Below are 21,174 nucleotides of genomic sequence, written 5' to 3' on the forward strand. Positions count from 1 at the left end.
TTTAATGGCCATATGAAATACTCTTCTGAATATTTATTGATAATGACCCTAATCATAACTTTATTAAAGGGAGGACAGAGGGAGGAAAAACAACCACCAGGATGCAAAAAATCCATACCACCCAGTTTGTACTAGTGACTGGGAAACCCTGGGAAAATAGGTCCACTAGCACCTTCTCGCTACAGTGACGGTGCTGATAGGTTTGCAAGAGCACCTGCTTGCTTGCACTCTCTCTCTCTCTATCTAATTGTGGGACCCTCCTGCAAAAAGAAAGCAGTGGGGGTGGTCTCCATTTTTATCTCAAAGATTATAGCTTTGTGGCCCTTTGCGTTGTTCTCTTCTGGGGAAGGAACTCCTTCCAAACTCCTTGGTTTTTCAATTAAGTTTACTTCTGGGCACTACCTTTCATTGTTAGTACAAGGTCACCGCCAGGTGAACCCTGCCGTTCTGGCCTCATCCAGCAGTGATGACTCCAGGGACAGTGTGAACTGTGAATGGAAGCTGTATCTTTGTGTTTCATGTTAGTTTTTTCCCAAAACCAGTGCTGCTCGGGGGAATGGCTAGACAGGGCTCTTAATGATTTTATTTGGCTATTTCCAAAATCAAGCCTTCCTCACAGCACAAGGATTTTCTACCTTGGGACCTATTTTAAAGAGTGGCATTCCTTGTAAAGTTAACTTCAAAAGAGAAGATACCAAAATTGGGGGAGCAATGGTTGTAGTGTTCAAGCAAGTGCATTTCATCCCAGGGAGTAAGTTCAGGGGCACAACATTTATTTGGGAATGTAGATTCGTTTTAATTGCGCTGTACTATAGGATCATTTCAGACAAAACCTAAATGAGATTGTTTTGCATTCAGAGGCATGGTTTCTTCTCATTTCCAAGCTGTGAGGGTCAATGGCTTTGTCCATCTGAGTGTGCAGCGTTACCCTAGGAAAGTTCTACATGCTCTCAGATGTTTTAATCAACACCGCGTAGCCAGTATTTCTAAATCACATTACCAGCTTGTCCTGGTTTAGAAATATATTTCTTCAAAGATGTCATCTTAAAGGCACGTCCTGTTTCTTAGTATTTAAAAGCTATTCAGGCTTCTTAACTCATCAAACAAGTATTCTTCAGCCATTGCTTTTATTTTCTTAGTTGCATTCCCTCAAACAGCCACCCACCCCCTTGCTCATCCAACCAGTGTCATCTCCCCGTGTTGCTGCCCCCGTGCCCGGCCTGGCTCGCCCTGTTGCCTCTGCCTTCCTTTGAAAGCTTTGCCTCTCGGGACGTTGTTTGGGCCCGGGACCTCCTTAGCCACCACCACCAGGAATATCTGTGCCGTGAACTCTTCGCCTCACCAGTCTGATGGTAATCCCGGGAAAATGAAAGCGATGGAGACAGCTGGTGAGGTAACAGACAGCTGACCCCAAGTCCTCAGGCTCCCTCGGGGAAGCCATGGAACAGGGAGTCCAGTTCCCCATTCCTGACAGCGTGGGCCTGGCTGCCCAACATTCTGGGCAAAGATTCCTCCTGACCCAGCGTTAGGGGCCTCGCTGACAATTCCAGGAAGCTTGGCAGGTCTAAATGCATCCTCCCGAGGACTGCCCATGAATCATGGACCTGCTTTATAAAATGTGATGTTGACCATGGTGACACGGCTGACTCATGATCCGAAGTCAAGATTCCTTAGACAGCCCGGCTGTCAAGTCTTTTCTTAACTGGCTGAACCAGGGTTTGTTGTCGTGTTTTGTTTTTTGTTTTGTTTTGTTTTGTTTGCACCGCCCAGTCTCCAAAAAATGAGGGTTAAATAAGTTTCTGAGTTTGGAGAATGTTTTCCCCATGTCACCCCATCCCCATCCCTACTCCCTTTACAGAAGATAAAATGCGAAGGGCTGAGGAAGCAGCTCTGCTCTGTGTCGAGGCCAATGCCACATTCTGGTCCAAGAGCACCATATTTTCAGGGGCTCAGACTTCCAGAAAAGAACAATGTCATCACTGTAGGCCTGGTATTATTCTGTACCAATTCTGAGAGATCTCCAAAATAATGTCAAGGTAAAATATTTCGCCCAAGAGGATTGCAGAGAGGCTTTGTGCGTGGGCCGTAGCAGGTGCTACTTAATGGCTTATTGAGTTAATGCGTTAATGCATGGATCTGGAATACTGCCGGTTAGTGGGTATTGGGAATAATGTAAATATTGCCAAAACTCCAATTTAACATTCTTTGTACTACACTTTGAAAATGCCTTCTCCCCTTAAACACTTTCATAAAGTAGCACTCCACAATTACACAAGAGGCCTCGGTGCACGCATATATATACATAAACTCATGCAAACATACCATATACAAATCACTTCAGTATATTCTAAATCTGCCCCATCTGAAACTTATATGTAAACTATTATGCAGATGAAATACCTAATTTATAAGAGCTTTGATAAGTTATGTGTATTGTTCATGTCTCATTTTTTTTTAAAATCTGTACTTTTTTTTTTTACTTGAGATATAATGTACATAAAGTATCCATGGGAACTGGAAGTAATATTTCATTTTTCTCTTGATGAACTTCCATGATGAGAAGCAAGGAAGGAAAGACGTTTAGTGTACATCAAACTCAGCCTATTGGAAACTTTTTAATTAGAGTGTCTGTCTACTTCCTTGTTAATTTCACATAGGTGGGCGTCCTATTTTGGAGGGGGTAGGAAAAACTAAGTAGCCCTTTGGGTTGGTCTGCTCCAAAGAGCTGAGAATGAAAACACCAACAGAAATTGTCCTTCTCAAAGGACAAGACAGTATTGGGGCACAATCTGCTCCAAGTATGTAGAAATTTTTATATTATTTTAAGGGTCTCATCATAAAAAGATTATTTCAATTCTTATTGCATTTCCAAATATCCTTAGGGAAGAAGGTATAATAGTCATTAGTTTTTTGTTGATGTTGCTGTTTTGGGTTTTTTAAGGGAAGTTTTGGAACTCTACCTTTAAAATAGGATTTACAGTTTCATAGTGTTAACATACTTTTAAGGTAGGATTGAGCTTCTATGACAGTAAAGTAGGTGACATTCTATGCATGTTAAATTCTGTTTATATTATTTTTAAGCCAGTGACCTAGGTAGTAATAAACCTAGGTCTGAGGCACGGATTTTGTATGAATAAAATTACGTAAGGGAACAAAACAACCACAAGAGGGGAAACAAGCTCCCCAAAGACTACTGCTTTTGTTTAACTGATGCTAAAAAAAACAGAGTTCTGTGTGTAACCAAAAAATCATTCGTAGGCCCTTATGACATAATCCTTAGCCATCCGAATGGAGCCTAACACCCCTGTATTATTTATTGAAAACTGCAGAGGGGCTTCTGTCATAGTCCAGTAAGGTGGGCCACCAGCTACATTTGCCTATTTAAGTTCAAAATAATTAAAAACTAAGTATGTCTTAAAATCCAGTGCCAATTTTAAGTTACCCAAGAGTCTCCTGTGTCTAGTGGCTACCATATTGGGCAGTGCAGATACAAAACATGTCTAACGTGAACAATACCAATCTTAAAGAGCATATAAAATTTTATTTCTTATGTTTTAATTTTTTCATGTAAAAAATGGCAAAATTTCACCAAGATCCTACAATATTTAAAAGATTTTTGAATTGGCTGCTAGAGCCTGTCAAAATACCTGGAGCCAGATATGGCAGTACTCAAAACTTCCACAGAGTTGGGGACCATTTAAGGAATCTTTCAAGACAATAATACTTAGCACTTAGTGCCCCTGAGCCTAGACGTTCCAGCAGATTGAAAGGGAAATTAAATGTGTGCAAGTGTGTTCAGGGTTTTCCTGGGACCCACATCATTCTAATGTTTAAATCCTAGAGTTCTATGTGCATTGTTTTAATTCATATCATTATACTTTAGTATTTGTTTTATTAAAAATTATGCAACTTGGCAGTGGCATCATTAAAGCCACATAGGGTTATTATTAATGGTACATATCCAAGACATAACACAAAGTATTTGTCCTGTTATAAGCAGGGGACTCTCCTTAGAGCCTCTCGAAGGTTTCTCCTCCTGCTTCTGTGGGAAAGGTTTAGAGAAAATTCCCGTCGTAGGCTTTTCTGCCAGTTGTCAGCTGGGTTCTGCACAGCTGAATGTAGCTCAGGGCCCAGGAGAGCTTCAGAAGAAAAGTGAAGGAAGAAGGTCCCTGTCTACAGCCTTAGTAGTGGTTCTCATATCAGTGGCATCTGCCTCCCCTGGAAGATTGTTAGAAATGCAGGCTCTCAGGCTCCCTCCAGACCCTGGAATCAGAATCTCTTCTAGATCGGGGCTTGTCAAGTAGCAAGCACCATAATCACCTTTAGAACTTGTTAAAACAGCTCCCTGGGCCCCTGCCCCAGAATCTCCGATTCAGTTAGGATGGGCTGATGCTGATTTCGGGCAGGGACCACACTTGGAAAGCCAGTGCTGGAGGGATAACTTGTTCTCCTACGTGGTTGCACATTGGAATCACCTGGAGAGCTTCCTAAAAGCCTACTGCTCGGGTCCCACCTCCAGAGAGTGTGTGAATGGCTAGGGTATAGCCTAGATACTGAGATTTTTTTAAAAAGCTCCTCCACTGATGATAATACACAGTCAGGTTCAAGAAGCCCAGCCTATACATCTCATGCTCAGAACTTCTACTGGGGTAGAAGCAAAATTGGAAGTAAGCAGCACCCTTCTGACTCTGGATGATGCCGGAATAAATCTTGGGGCTCAGGATGAGCTCACGGGTTCTATAGAGCTTCTCCACCATCCTCCACACATAAATCCCCCCACCCCCATTGCCAGACTTGGGACCAGCTTTATTAACTATTCCTTTATTCTGCAAATATCCATGGTATCTCTACTATGAATCAGGTCTTGCTCTAATGTCTGGAGACACCTTATTGAACAAAGGATTGGCGTTTACATTTTACTTTCAGTCCTGTTAAATTCAAAATAATTACTCAGTGGTGTTGAAGGAAGACTAGAGCTGGATGGTAAAGTGGTGAATACAGATTTTATTCAGGGGGAAAAACTATAGTAGAGGAAAAGAGACCTTGGTAATGAACTAGGCGCAATCCGTACTTCAACAAGGGAAAGTGGGATTTAAGGCCAAGGAGCAGGGTGGAGTCAGTGGGCAGAAAATTGCTAAGGGGAAACATCAGGGGGAAGGGGGCTCTGACTAAACCTGCCTCACAGGATTCTTGCTGGAGGCAAGCCCCACGCTGAGAAGGCACCTGATGGGTGGTGGGGCACAAGGAACCAGATGGGACATGCAGGGTGATCCGCCACGGAGCGTGGGGGATTCTGGCTAAACCGACTTAGCAGGATTCTTGCTAAAACTGGACAATGCAGAGATGAAGACAGAAACTCCCCAAACCAGGGGCTGATTGAGAAGAGGGTTCAGAGGAGCCTGAGTAGAGTTTGGTCAAGGAGCAAATCTTTGTCAGTGGACTGACAGAAAATATACATCAATAGGTAAAATACATACGTCACATATGAATGCACACCCACGCATACACACACAGTGTCTTTTGACAAACCTTATCTCTTCTCATCCCACTGCCCTTAATAAAGGATTTTGATTTTACTCAATTAACTTCCTCAGACCTTCCCATGAACCTGACAACCAGATAACATTTGGAATGCTATGTGTGTGCGATGGAGGTGCCCAGGCTGTTATTTGCCAATTGCCATTCCAAAACCCGTGGAGACGCAGCACTGAAACTTTTAATGGATGGCATCTGCTGACTGTCTCCCCCCTTCTCTCCATCTTACCCACTTCCTCCTTCCCACTCAGTTCCCACCCCCAACTTCAAAACCTTCCTTCCCAGTTTTTCTCTCTCTGCACACAGTCCTACCCCCTTTTCACACCAGCCTGCTCTCAAAAACCTTTCTGCTCCTCCGGGAAAGCCTGGAAGATCCCAGACCTCCTGCCCAGAAGTGGTTGACAATGTAGTGTTTTCATTCGAATGCAAATTTGTCTCTGGACAAGATTCAAGGAAAGTGCTTTCCCCTCCAATGGTCTCCCCAGCTCCACCCCAGCCCTTGTTGTCTTTTGTGTTCTTGTAAATAAATGAGAGGCAACTGGCTTTCAATTTGAAGGCACAGCTGCAGGGGGCTCTTAAAAGCCAGCTAGAGAAAGAGAGATGCTGAAAGATTTGTTGCCCAGCCTTAAAATCTAGAAAAGGGAGGCTTTTTTAGTCTTTCATTTTCAATTGCTCTGATTCCTCTAGAAATGCTTTATTTATTTATTTATTTTAATGCTGAAAGACCAAGGGTGTTTATTTTGACTTAATATTTTTCCCTTTTAACTTTTCTGGTCCAAAAAGAAGAATCTACATAATAGCAACAGAATAAACTCTGAGAAGTATGTTTATTCTTGATGTTCTCCAGATAAGTATGCAACTTCGCCAATTTGGAGGTAGAAACTGTATCCAGTGAATGACCCTGGGGGTGGGGGATTTAGTGCCTTGATCTCTCATCAGAACGAAGGGATCCTGATTGCATTCAAGTAGATCCTGATGGCCCTGTTGGGTGGCCTTTTAAAATCTTGATGTGACTAATGCGATGCCTCTGCTATTCCAGAAACATCTTAGATATGTAAGCAGAACCCTGTCCCACTCCCAGCCATGATTCCCACCCCCCCGTCGGCCGGCCTTTGCCAGCCAGTTGTCCCTCCTGGCGGAAAAGACGGTGCCCGAGAAGATCGAGGGGCGTCCCGATCTCCCGCGCAGTGCCGCTCGGCGGGCCGCTGAGCGCCCGAGTTTCCCTCCCTCGCCGGGGGCCGGGCCGCGCGGGGAGGGGGGGGCCCCTTGCTTCCCGCTGGCTAAGCGCGCGTGTTCTCTCCTCTCCCGCGCACAGGGCACCACGAGCCGCGCGGCGCACCTGGCGGGGCCCGAGCCCGCGCCGCCGCCGCCGCCGCCGCCGCGGGAGCCGTTCGCGCCCAGCCTGGGCAGCGCCTTCCACCTGCCGGACGCGCCGCCCGCCGCCGCCGCCGCCGCGCTCTACTACTCCAGCTCCACGCTGCCTGCGCCGCCGCGCGGGGGCTCCCCGCTGGCCGCGCCGCAGGGCGGCTCGCCCACCAAGCTGCAGCGCGGCGGCTCGGCCCCCGAGGGCGCCGCCTACGCCGCGCCGCGCGGCTCCTCGCCCAAACAGTCGCCCAGCCGCCTGGCCAAGTCCTACAGCACCAGCTCGCCCATCAACATCGTCGTGTCCTCGGCCGGCCTGTCCCCGATCCGCGTGACCTCGCCCCCCACCGTGCAGTCCACCATCTCCTCCTCGCCCATCCACCAGCTGAGCTCCACCATCGGCACGTACGCCACCCTGTCGCCCACCAAGCGCCTGGTCCACGCGTCCGAGCAGTACAGCAAGCACTCGCAGGAGCTGTATGCCACGGCCACCCTCCAGAGGCCGGGCAGCCTGGCAGGTAACCGGCTCGCTGTGCACTTTCCGCGGCTCCGCCCGGGGGGACAACCTGGGCGCTTTGTAGGGGAGCGTGCAGGACGGAGCAGACCGCTGGCCTTGAGCAGAACTCAAGCTGGGCGTGTCTGTGGGCCAGTGTGAAGCATCTGCAGGAGGCAGAGAAAGCCGGGGCGTCCCTAGGCTACGTTAGTGTCTAAACTAAAATATGCCAGTTACTTCTTTGGGAAGTAATGCAGTCTCTCAAACAAATGTCTCTCCATCAGTCTCTCTCTCTCTCTCTCTCTCTCTCTCTCACAATTTCTCTCTCCCTCTCTCTCTCTCTCCCCAATCTGAAAACTAAGACATCCATAAAATTAAGTCAAATTTAATAAAGAACCACACAGACCTGTTGATGATATCCTGAAAAAGAGCAAAGCAAATAAAAAGTGCAGAATCTCTATGATCACCTATAGTTACCTACATTTCCTTGTAGAAAAATGTGAGATTTTCCCAAAGCTGCCATTCAATTTACATAGATTTCCATAGTAGTGAAAAAGTAACCAATGTTTAATTGCCTTGAATTGTTGCTATGTTGTTATGGCTCTAATTTATTCAAATTTTTTAATATTATGTCTAAATTTAGTTGCTGAGAAAAGGACTCCCCCCTACCCATCTCATTTACATAGATTCCAACAATGGGGAAAAAATAATGAGTAATGAAGTCCCTTGACTTTGTTACCTGCTTATTATAGGGACAGAGGGGTTGGGCTAGACTGGGTTTGTGATAAGAAACCTGCTTTTCTCTGCCAATTCAGAGGAGATGACATTTCTATGGTCGTTATGCCCATTAAAGACCAGGCTGAGCTGGTGATTCTCTGCTGGTAGCACCATCTGTTCAGCTTAAACAGACACTGTGATTGAAAGACTAATGTTTTGTCTCCTAAAGCACCTGACAACGAACCCAGATTTATTGTTGATTTTTTTTCCTCATATGAAAGTATTTGGTAATTGTGTCACTCTAGTAACAGATGCTGGGCTCATATGTTTCCTTTCTTGACATAAATAGATGACTGTGAAGATAAATAGGATTTAAAAAAAAAAAAAAAAGGAACTTGTTGCATACAAGAGGCAGGTGTCCAAGGGCTGCTTTAATTCAGCACAGTAATTGCCAGTGTGGACTGGCCTGGGATAGCAGGATGCAAGCTTGAATTCCACTGCCCCCAAATTATGCTGGCTGTGTTTACTGAAATGAAAATATTCTCTCTCATTCTTTTTAAGAGAATTTTGGAGGTAGCTGATCATGAATGCCAGCCCAGGGGCTGTGCAGTTCACAGTCTGGATGGCAGAGGTGGCCAGGAGACTTGCATGGAAACTTTGTGTACATAAGTTTGGAAACTTTGTTTTATGCATTTGTGAAGTAAGTTACTAGGTCAGCCAAGGAGTGGGGAATCAGCTGCAGAGCTTGTAGGGGACTCAAACCCCTCCTCCTTGCCCTTCTCAGCCGCCACAGGGGGAGGAGCCTGAGATCCAGAGAGCCCTATGGCTTGCCAACAGCCATTTCATTTCCTGTGCAAACCTGGGGAAACAAACCAAGAGCTTAGCTTCCAGCTCTTTCTCCTGCTAATTATATGTCCTAAACGTGTGCTTGCTCTACTCAATTGTTTTAGTGAAAATAGGGATTATCAGTCTGTTGGAGGGTTTGGGAGTGTGAATGGGGCAGAAGGAAATCCTTGCTGCTCTTTATATCACTGAATTTAGGAAGAGGTTTTAAAAGTAAATATGTGGTGAAAATTCCTTACTCTCTGTAAAATCTTGAGTGAGTGTCTCTGAGGGTTTGATGTGGGGTGCGTGTGTGTGTTTGGGGGTAGGGAGGTGTTGGCCAGAGAGAGGAGCACTTCCCCTGAAATCCACACAATTCCATGTGCCTTCTCTTGCCTCTGCACTTCCATCTGTTCCTCAAATTTTTCTGACCATATTTCATCATGTTACCTGGTAGGAAAAAAAAAAAAATCAATGTGCCACTGATGATTCTTAATTTTAGAGCTACAATGAACACTTTAATGGTTGAATTATTTGCTCAAAATGCATGCTTTTAAATATTCATTTAAAGATTTTTCTCATGCAAATTGCTGCTGGTGAATTTTGAGTTTAAAATTACTCTATAACTCTGCATAAATACTTCAGTGGCATAAGATCATATTCCCCATTTAGAAATTAGAAGACTATGGCCCGGGAAAGGTATGGGGACAGACTCTAACATTTGCAAGAGATCAGAAATAGTGGAGCTTCGGGACGCCATACCTAATCTGTGTGCTTGGTACCATTCCAGGCGTCGTAAAGTTTGGAGCCACCTGGTTTGCTAATTGAAAGCACAATTAAAGTCAAGACTGAAAAATAGCTTTTGGATTTTCAGGGTTGTGATTTTGGAGATTTGTCACTGGTAACTGCGAAGTACAAATATGGGCTAGGGAGTGACTTTCACTATTGAATGAGTTAATTCATTCAATAATTATTAAGCACTTCTTATGTTCCCACACTGATACAGACCCTGGGGATACAGCAGTGATCAATATCAACCAAAATCCCTGGCCTCATTTCAAATGGAGAAGACAGAAAATCAGCAAGATAAATGGTTTTGGCATGGCCAGGGAAAGCTCTAATTAGAAGGTGACTTTTGAGTCAGTCATGAAGGAAGTGAGGGATCGGACCATATTCATATCTGGGGTGCTGCGTGCCAAACAGGAGTAGCAAGTTCGAAGGCTGGTAAATGGGGGTATGTCTGAGATGTTTGCAGAACAGCAAGGAGTCCACTGGGGGTGGATCAGAGAGAAGGAGGGCAAGGAAATGACATGAGGTCAGCAAGGTGAGCAGCCAGGTAGGGGTGAAAGGGAGAGCCTCGTAAGTCTTGATGAGCACTTGAGGTGGCCGGCTGGGCCAAATCAATGGGAGCCATTGAGGATTTGAGCTGAGGAGTGACACAGCTGACTTCTTTGTAACAGGGTCTCTCAGGCTGCTGTGTGGAGAATAATTCGTAGGGGATCGTGAGCAAAAGCCAGAGTATCAGTAGGGAGGTTATTGCAGTAATCTAAGCAAGAGAGGGTTATGGCTTGGGTCAGGATGGCGACAATGGAGATTATAAAAAGTAGTGTAGTTCTGGATGCTTACAGATGGTGGAGCTGACGGGATTGTCTCACAGACCCAACACCCAGAAGAACGGACTCCCTAAGGGCTGAGGTGGGGTCAGCTGCAGAGAAGTCTAGTCGGATTCGAGGCAGTGCTAGCAAATATTAAGATCTTGGTTTGAACATGCACTGTCTTTCCATCAGACTCAAAATACACGTGAACTTAGACAATTGGATCCATAGATCAGGGTTCAGGGGTGAAGCCCAGGCTAGAGGTCAAAACGAGGGAGTCATAAGCAGGTGGATGGTATTTAAGACCATGAAGCTAGAAGAGATCACCTAGGAAGTGAGTGTAGAGAGAAGAGGTCCAAGGACAGAGTGCTGATTCCCCCCACAGATGTAAAGGTCTTGGAGTTGAGAAGAAGGCAGCAAAAGAAAGAGATAACCAGAAGTGTAGATTGGTGGCATTTCTGAGAAGCCAAGAGAAGAGCATGTCTCCAGGTAGAAGATCAAGATACTATGTCTAGAGCAATTAAGAAGTCAAGGCAAAGGAAGACTGTTCAGTGACATCGTGGAACAGTTGCAGTGAAGGGTGATGGGGGAATCCTGCTGAAGTCAGGGGGTGGTCCACAAAACAAGGGGAGGAGGAAAACAGGAGACTAAAAATGTGCAGAACGTTTCCAAGCAGTTTTTATTGCTTAGCTACAGTCATCTCCAGAGAGTCAAAGTTCTGTCTGAGGATTTCAAGCCATCAGTTGTAGTGGGCACTTGGTAAAGAACATTCCTGGACATTTTCCACTAGGTCTTCCCAGTGGCCAAACTTTGTAAAGTGTAGCCAGGAATCTGGGAGTTCAGCTCTCTGGGAAAACAGCAAATTCAGATTAAACCTAGAAAAGTGTGATTTCTCAGGTGTTAGGTCATCAGGATCTGAAGACCTCTTAGAATGTTTTCTTTCTACCTCCTCCTCCTACTCTTTCTTGGTCTCTTTCCATCATATAATGGTGCCTGAGTAGAAACCCAGCTCTGCCTTGTCCAAGGTCCCTAATGTTAGGTGCGTTACACACCTTCTTGAAATTGTTCTCTCATCTGGGGGCTCACAATAGTATCTATCTTTTTGTATAATTTAGACATAAATAAGATAACGTGTATAAACTACTAGCACATTTCCTGGCTCGGTAAAAGTTAATTCATTGTATTTAATAATCCCAGTGTACTAACTGGGATGTGTACGGGAGAAGTCCTTCGTTTTTGCTTCAGACACAAAGGAGATGTTTTGAGTCTGAAAACGTATCAGTGTTTGTGTTGGACAGAGATGAGGGAGAGATCATCTTTGCCCTCCAGAGACCCAGTTTCAGAACAGACATGTGAGTGGACATCTTAACCCCCGTGCTGGGATCCCGTAGATTTTGCTTCTGTGGGAACATCCTGCAGGGGCAGCTTGCAGTGCTGTCAGATGTGTGCGTGGACGCCTCCGCGATGTGGTGGCCCCAGGGCCGGGTGGTGCGGATGGAACTAGTGAGGAATGGTAGCTGGAACCAAGGGCAAAGGTAGAGAAGCTGGGGAGTGAGGGGTGGAGAGTGTGATGGGTAGTGACTGCCTGCACATCAGGGTTTCCTGAGCCAGAAATGGATGGTAGAGGTGGTGAAGTTGACTGGGGGGGGGGGGGGGGGGGGGGGGGGGGGGGGGGGGGTAGAGAGCAGATGCGTAGTAAAGGGCGTGTAATTTCATCCCTCCAGCAGACAGCTGACATGATCCTATTTGCATGTTAAAAACTCCATTCTGGGGACTGAGTAGAGGATAGATTTATAAGAAGAAACAGGCAGGGAAACACCTGGGAAGGCATTGGAATAGCCCATCCCTGCTCCCAGGGCTAGTTGTTGAAACTCCTCCTGCCCCCGCCACACACACACACACACACACACACACACACACACACAGACACTTTTTTTGCAATATGACTGGCAATTATGATTTCTAACTGGTAAAGGAAGAAAGCTAAATAGATGGCATAACTAGTCCTTACATTTTTCTCTTGACAGATAGGTTGCTTTTTTTTTTCTTTTTTAGAGTTTAGAAGGTAAATTTATTCATTTTGTGCATGATGAATAAAATTATGTTTTAAAAACGCCATACTGCAGGACAGAGCGTTTGCTCCATGCCGGGCATAGTGCCAGACATCCTGCAAACTGCATCTCGTAGAGTTTCCAACAACTTAAGGAGGTAGGTGTGGTGTTTGCTGCATTCTACAGATTTGGAAACTGAGGCTTCTCAGTGAGAAGTTCCTTGCCCAGAGTTAGTTGGCTGGAAGTGACAGGATGTGATTTGAACGTAGATCACTTTGAGTCCAGCTTCTCTATCCTTTCAAACATACATGATATAGGGATAGAGGCAGTATATTTTTTGTTAATGAAGAAAAACACCAAGAATATAGAGATACAGTACCAGTTTTTAACTTATTTAAGTAACTAGTGATTTTGATGAACGCAAAAACATCTCAAAAATGTCAATATCCCATTGAATATGACTTTACCAGTACGTATTTTTTGTTCACTTTTGTAAAGGAAACAGCATGATCCTTTCATTTTCTGCTTTAGAGCAAAATTAATCCTATTAAAAGGAGAAATCTGAGTTGTAAATAGGTATTAAAGTTAAGTCAAACATCAGAAGCTTATTTCCAGGCAAAAATGAAATGAATCGAAGGCAGATTCTTAACCAATGACTACAGTCAAAATTGGCTTCATGTGGACAAGAATTTGGTCAAGGCGTGTCCATCTTTAACCTCTGCCAAGTGGACTTAAACTCAGTATTTAGAGTGTATCACATACTAGAAATCCCCAGTTCCACATATTTGGTGATTTCAACTCCATTCTTTGACTTGTTAATGCTTCCAGGTGCACCTGTTATAAGAAAGAAAGAAGCCCCACCTAATCCCATATAAAAGCTTTGCAGTCTCTGCTGTCCGGTTCTCAAAAGAAACATGAACTCTACTCAAATAATGAGCGAGTTTGTTTAACACACAACACTGGGGATGTGGGCCTAATGCAACACGATATCTGTCTGCCGCTCTCCTTTCAATCGCATTTCCCAAAGGTGATCTTTCCCTGCCAGTGGACAAACACTCAATCAGTTTTTGTGAACTTCTGCTCACCCTTAAGTAAAACAAAAATTTCTAGTTTAGATTTACTAATTCGAATGTGATCAGCCTGTGATATCAATCAACACTTCAATCTTCTTTCAAAGGAGGCCAAGGCTGATTTTTCAACCAACGCTTCTAGGGGGGTTTGGAACTAGACCTCCCTGGGATCTCCTCCCAGGCCACAGAAGTTCCATAGCATTCCTGGCTGGCCATGCCCCTCAGGCCCAGCTTCTTCCTCAGAAGTTCTTGCTCTCAGAGCTCAGTCCTGGTCCAGGCTGTGTTCTAGATCAGCATATAATATAGTCTCTCTCCTGTATGTGGCATTCTGGCATCCTGCACCCCAGCGGCCAGTCCCTACACACCGACCCTCCCCTGCTTCCGCCAACAAAGTGATTGTTCTGTCAGCCATTTGCCTAGGATTCTGGAACCTCGTTTTCAAAGCAGGGAGCTCACATCCAAGTGGTCCATGGAAACCCAGTCTCCAGGCTTTCCCTCCAAGAGGGCAGAGACTAAAATGTCTTCAGCAAAGCTCCTCTGTACTTGTTGACCCCTGCCTCCGTCTTCCTACAGCCCAGGATGCACAGAAATGGTGATCAGACGTCCTCTGTAAAGTCACTCTTACATTGGTGTCTGATTTCTGTCTACTTTATGGCCATGCCAAACTCACGTCCAGGAGACTGTCATTGTCCATTACAGGAAGTGAGTGGCTGAATCGGGAACTAAATGTTTAGGATGCTAGGTGCCCAAAAGGCCTACCTGTTGCCCTTTTTGTTGATCCACAGAAGTTTCCCTTCCTGCCTCATGGCAGCCTTGCTAGTTAAAAATGGAGCAAACAGGTCTTTTTTGTACCTTTGTAGGAAAGTGACAGATTTATGTAGAATTCTATCAAAGCTGTTCCAGTATCACTGACGCTTATATGATTTTGATCATGCTTCAATTTAACTAGGAAAACGTAAATTAAAAAATGAAAGTGTATCTTGGACAGTGGTTCAAGATAGCATATTCTATCCACGCATTTGCCTCCCCTCTGTCCAGATCCTCAGAAAAATAAAGTGTAGAATTACAGTGGGTAAGCCATTAAAGAGACAACACAGAGGCCAGCGGGGGGGGGGGGGGTGTCTCATCAAAAACTAGTGATAAATTTTCCAGAAAGCAAAATAGATCAGACTGATGAGCAGTTAAAACACAGAATTTTCTCCCAAGAATCTGCTCTGTCAGCCTGGTGGAGGTGGAGTGTTTAGTGAATTCTTGGACAGTCTCAGTTGTCAGAGTTGAGCTGGGGACTGGGGAGAGACATGGGGCTAAAGATAGAGAGATTCATTGGAAGTCGGTGCTTGACACAACTTTAAGTCAGCTTCTTCCTCCCACTCACGTACTCTCTCTGCTACCAAGATGGCGGCCCTGTGGGCCAGTGCCTACTCCAAAGTGAAAAACCCGAGTGGTCTCCTGAAGAAACTGAACAAACTGAGAAAGTTAGACTCTAGTTTGGCTGCCGGTGGCCTAGACAGAGTTTACATCACACAGCATGCGGGTGGTATGCTGGAACAGGGCCTGGGCTGCCCTCACCCTCTCATCCTCAAGGAAGAATGCCAGCCCATATACCCCACCTCCCCGTCATAAATTCTAACTCAGATTTATTTAGTGGGAAATACTTTCATTTATGTTGTAGTAGGAGAAAGGACTGTCAGGTTTTTCTTTCTCAAATATGATAAATTAATAGGGATTACTGAGGAATTGGGGAGAATTAGTGAGATGAAAAAAAAATAGAAAAATGAACCGTCTCTCAGAAGAAACACATAATTTACAGAATAAAAGAGATTAAAGGAAACAAGGAAAAACTTTAGAGTCAGTACTGAGAAGGATTTAAGAAGATCTTGTGTTTATTAAATAAGAGCTGGGTGATACATGAGAGGATCAAAGAACAAGAAAATCTTTATAGGCTGTAAAAAGATCACTACCCAAATAAAAAATTTGATAGAGCGAGTGGGAACTAGTCAAGGAAATCGAGTACTCAGAAGGTTGCCATATAGGGAAGCAGACAGAAACTCTGAGAATAATGCAATAATCATGCATACAAGACACATCCAAGAAATCTAACACATTATTGAAGTCCCAGAAAGAGAATGGAGGGAAGCAAGCCACCAGAGAAGTAATATGGCCACAAGTCCTCAGAGCTGAGGGACCTGTACCTTTATAGGAAATGCCCCATGCTCGGAATAGGACATTTCCACATTCTGTACTGTGAAATTTCAGAGCACCAACATGAAGACCCTAAGACCACCGGAGAGAAATAAAACAGATGCCTCCTGATTTGCAGGAGCAGTATGGGGGGGGGGGTGAAGAACAATCAGGTGATGCACTCAAAGTTCTAGGGGAAAGTTATTTTTAACCTAAAATCTATACCTAGCCAAATTAGCCGTATAAAGGCAGAATCAAATATTTTCAGTCTTGCTGGTACCGATAAAATGGATTTCCTATGCCCCCTTTCCTAGAAAGTTACAGCACTCGGTGGCTGTGTCCAAGGTGAATAAGGGCATAAAACAGGAGGAAAACATGGTACCCAGGAAACAGTGTATCCTGACCAGCAGGATGGTGCAGAGAAGTCTCAGGGAGAAAAGATAGCTGGGCAGTAAGCTAGCAAACAAGGAAAGGTGCGACCCACCACATAAATGCTGACAGTCGTGAATGTTGGCATAAATCCCAAGGAGTCTGGGTAATTTTAACTAAGGGCTGAACAAGTAAAAGAATGAGTAACAATAATGAGTTTAATTGCAGATGAGGAAAAAAGAATCGTTCTTGCATTGCTTTGAGTTCCACAAATACAGAAGACAATGGTTAAGAGCATGGTTGAGGCCAAACACATGGGTGCATCTGTTACTAGCTTGGTTCCATCGGTTACTTGCTCAGTTACCTTAGACGGTTGAGTTCAATCAGCAAGTCTTTACCGAGCACCTGTTCTGTGCTGGGTGTTCTTCTAGGTGGTGGACACGCACCTGTGAGCACTAGAGGCCAACGCCCTTCTCTTCTTGGAGGTATGGTCTAATGTGAGTAGGATATTCTATAGTAAGAAGAGCCGTGGGGAGGAAGAGTAGGGATGTCAGAGGGTGGGGCAACCAGGAAGCTCTCCTGTCTCCATAGATAGGGTGTCTGTTGAGCAAACACTTGAAGCAAGGAGATGGGAAGCTACGTACATATCGGGGAGGAATGGCCCAGGCAGAGAAGATAGCCAGTGCAAAGGTCCTGAGGTGAAATCATGCTTGGCCTGTTTGGGGAACAAAATGGGCCTCCTCTGAGATTGTGTATCCTGTCGTGGGGATAACAATACGGTGACAATTATAGAAGACATTACAAAGATCATATAAGATGGAGAACCTTCCTATCAATTGTTCATTAGCGTGCCCACCTTAAAATGGCTCAGTAAATTATAACCATTATTACTGTGGAGAATCATGGCATCAACCAAGCTCTGCTGGAATGTCAGATGTAAATAAGATGGAGGTGAGAACTCCTGGGGTCTTGTTGGGCTGGAAGGAGGGTGGTGGTGACATGAGTTCTGAAGTAGGTTATAATACTGTGTAGTTGTGATAGGAGCTATGAGAGAGGCCCAAGGGCTGGAGCATCCCAAAAGGGGAGGCACATCCAGATGGGAAGATCAGGAAACCATTCTTGGTGGAGGCAGAGATCAGGTTTAACAAAATACCGCTGTGACAGGTGCAAAGAGGAGAAGAGGCATATAGCTTGGGAGGGGAGGGTCCCATATGAGTTATGAATTAGCCATCCAGTGGTGCCACGAGTCCTGGTGGCTTTCAGATCACGCTTGGGGCACTGACAGTGTGCTGGTTGCACATAGTCCAGGGTCTGCTCTCCTGAATTCACTCTGAGAAGGTATGACCACATTGGGGAGACACTGGGGAGCTAGGGACAGCTTTCCTGAGAAGGATTTCTTTATCCCACTTTTTTAAAAAAAATTATTATTTTTTTAAAGATTTTATTTACTTATTTGAGAGAGAAAAAGCAGGAGCAGGGGGAGGGGCACAGGGAGAAGTAGGCTTCCCGCTGAGTAGGGAGCCCTATGCGGCGCTGGATCCCAGGACCCTGAGATCATGTCCTGAGCAGGAGGCAGACGCTTTACCAACTGAGCCACACACCCCCCCCCCGGTGTCCCTCGCTTCTTTTTTTTAAATAAGGGGTCATAAGACATTTTTTGAAAGCATCAATTCTCTGAACGGCCCTGTAAGCTTCTTTTCACTTGGGGTCAAGGATCCCAGAAGCCTGCGTGTGAATATTTGAGACATTAGGGATTGGAGGTAGGGTGAGGGAGTGTGAGACATTTGAGGAGAAGTGGATTAAAATGGGACCAGTTCTGTACCACCCCCCCACACCCCCTAAATGACCCAACTCACAGGCAATTCCCTTTTCCCTCTGAGAACCAGGCCAGGTCATGTGCAGCCAGATGTTTTGCTGGTCTTGAACGCTGAGAACCCGTCTGGTTTCCTCAGTGCTGCAGATCAGATAGGCGGCAAGTAGGAACAGGTGTCTACTGGGAAACTGCTTTTAGATACAATATGCCGTCAGGGAAGGAAATGACAGAATGCGAGGAGAGACGTGGAGACGCACATAGTAATTAGGTCTGGAAGCCAGACTGCACTTGTACCGTTCGCTCCTGCGCTGCTGAGCTATTGGCCACACTGGCTGTGTTTTCCTGGCTGGGTCCCTAGCACGCAGCAATGGGGAAAGCCTGGTGATGTACGACCCGGGATGTGGGTTTCTCCCACTCTTCAGGCTCTGCACTGGTGAAGTTAAAGTCAACAGGGCATTGGAGGTAAAATATCCCTGGGTCTGTTTTCATTGATTACCCTTGTAGGTCACAGGTGTTGGTTAATTTGAGCAAACGGGCGTCTGGCCTTGCCACTCACTTTACATGCGGGCATCAGTTCAATGGTGGTGGTGAACTGCAAGCTCTACCTTAATAAATACGATGCTGTTAAATATTTATTTTCTTTTTATTTAAGCAACAGAGATTATGTGGAGACCAGCTATTTTAGTAGATGTACAAATAACCTTAAATAATTAATAATGTAAAATCTCTCAAAATGCAGTCCATTTGCAGCCCAGGCTACGTCGGAATCCCTCCTGCCACTGTATCATTAACCAAGGTGCATTTTGTAGTTTTTCAAAATTTGTCATATATTTACTTCATATATATATATGTTATAATACATACAATTTTTGCTTATTGTATTTTGCATATTATATAAATATGACAAAAATTACTATACATGCATTTATATATGTATGTATTCATACACATATATGTACGTATTTTATATATACATATAAAATTTTGCATTTCTTGTGGAATAACTAGCATGAACTATCTGAAATCTCTAAAGGCTAATCCCAGATGGGTCTATAGGTATCTATACCTGTGTATTGCCAAAGAACTGATTTTGATAGAAAGCAGAAAGTATCTTGAATTATCTTGCGATCCAGGCAGAGCGTTTGAGTAGTGGGCATATGGGCTCCCTGAGGGAAGCTAATGAGACCCCTGCATATTTCAGAACTCCTCCCTCTTCTAGTAGGTATTCAACAAATACATTTTTTAAGATTTTAGTTTTAAGTAATCTCTACACCCAACATGGGGCTCGAACTTAGAACCAAAGATCAAGAGTTGCCCGCTCTACCCCGACTGAGCCAGCCAGGCGCCCTTCAACAGATATTTTTGGCTGACCACTGTAGAGCTAGTTATGGGTGCATATGTTACATCCCATTGATAACCGGAAGTCATCCTTAGCAAGACGAGAGGAACACAGAGAGATACCAGGTTCTCCTTAGGATGAGTGAACCATTAAAACTACCAATAGCTGCCAGAAAGACTCAGTTCGCTGCATATTGATCATCTGTAAGATAAAGTGTCTGCTTCCTCACCTCTGAGTTTCCCAATTCTTTAGAAAGTGGCTATTTCTTGTGGAGGCATATTTTTTGGGTTTTGGTTGCAGCATTCCCAGAGGCATGGACAGCAACCCATGGGATGTCACAGCTAGCAGCTCTTTGTGTGTAGCCCTAGAGAAGAGATCATAAAATAGATAATGTCTATTCTGTGGTGTCTGTGTACTGAGGACCTGCCCCGGATCCTGCAGGGAGAGACGTGGCAGCAAAGGGAACCCAAAGAAAACCATTAATTGTTTTGGTTGAGTGGACTTTAGCGGTCCCTCAAATTTCTGCTTGCTGTGTAAATATCTCCAAATGATCTGATAAGGTTGATTTTTCCTGTTGGGCGTCCTAAAGGCACCTGGGCACATAGGTGCTATGCCATTACAGAGGTCCCATGCCCATATTGAACCTCAAATGATGTCTGCATTTCCAGATATTTCTGACTTCAGCCTTTGAACTCTCAGAGAATGGACTGACAATGCGATAAAGTCAAAACCTCCCTTACAAGATAAGCTTCCCTTTAATAATTGATGCAGAAAAGGGAAGTCTGTATACATTTCTCTTTAGAATGAAGAAAATACACACACACGCGCACACACACACGTACTCGGTACTCAGTCAGGTCTTATGCTCAGCTTGTTAGAAGCGTATAATACTACAGTCCCCTCCATGGCTGAGCCAGTTAGTTGGTTATTGTTGACATGACCACAAACACCCCCCATCACCTTGACAGCCTTCTAGCAAATAAGTAGTATTTGTTTCGCACTGCACGAGTCAGCACAGATCGATCTCTATACTGGAAAAGCATCACCTACGTCACAACTGAGCCATACGAATTGGTGGTTTAGTAGTAACTTCTTTGGATAAAGAGAATGGATGAAAAATGGGGTGGGGGAATTATAACTACACATAGGTCTCATCAGAGGTGCCTTGTATGAGGGAATTAATGTTTTAATAAATGTAACTGGTATTCCAGTGATAATTATGCATATATAATGTAGTTACTAATTGGATTCTAAAACACACAAATACAATTATTAAAGCCTTTAACCAGAAAAGAATCAAGGAAAAATTTTAATCCTTCTCAAAACTGTTTATTACCAACAGAATGTCTCTTCTCAAACTCTTTTTTTACATGCTAAATATTATGCCGAGTAAAATGATGAAAATTTAAGAAAGTGTTGATATAAGGAATTTATAATATGTAAATATAGAGCATGAGTAATCTGTGAAGCAGTTTACTTGCATTTCCCCCCCGTAAATTATGTTGAAAGTCAATGGTATCCTCTTCTGGAATTATCAGCAGAGCCTCTCTGTGGGTGTTAGTAAGATATATAAAGGAGTAGGAGAATGATACAGGGAGAATACATTTTAACTTTGCATTAGAAAAGCTAAATAATTTCTGAAAAGGAATTTGTACAGCTTATCTGTGGCGTGGCTAATACAGTCTGATTTTTAAAGAGGCCTGTGTTTGAGATGCTGGAAGCGGAACATCGTAGTTCATATATATTGCAAAATATTTAAACTGCTTAATGAAGAAAACTACTTAAGCCCACTTTTGTCTGATAAAGCCTTTCTCTTTGTCTATACAT

At 44.4% G+C, this 21,174-nt stretch overlaps 1 protein-coding gene across 1 annotated transcript in view; it reads left to right on the forward strand.

Moving 5' to 3' along the window:
• CTNND2 (catenin delta 2) overlaps positions 1 to 21,174 on the forward strand; it is a 736,406-nt gene that overhangs the window by 352,044 nt on the left and 363,188 nt on the right. The window contains exon 6 of the mRNA XM_040630544.1: positions 6,851 to 7,415. Coding sequence (XP_040486478.1) covers positions 6,851 to 7,415 — 565 coding nt within the window. The remainder of the gene's footprint in view (positions 1 to 6,850; positions 7,416 to 21,174) is intronic.

This window comes from Ursus maritimus, unplaced genomic scaffold, assembly GCF_017311325.1.
Source record: "Ursus maritimus isolate PB19 unplaced genomic scaffold, ASM1731132v1 scaffold_15, whole genome shotgun sequence".
NCBI lineage: Eukaryota > Metazoa > Chordata > Mammalia > Carnivora > Ursidae > Ursus > Ursus maritimus.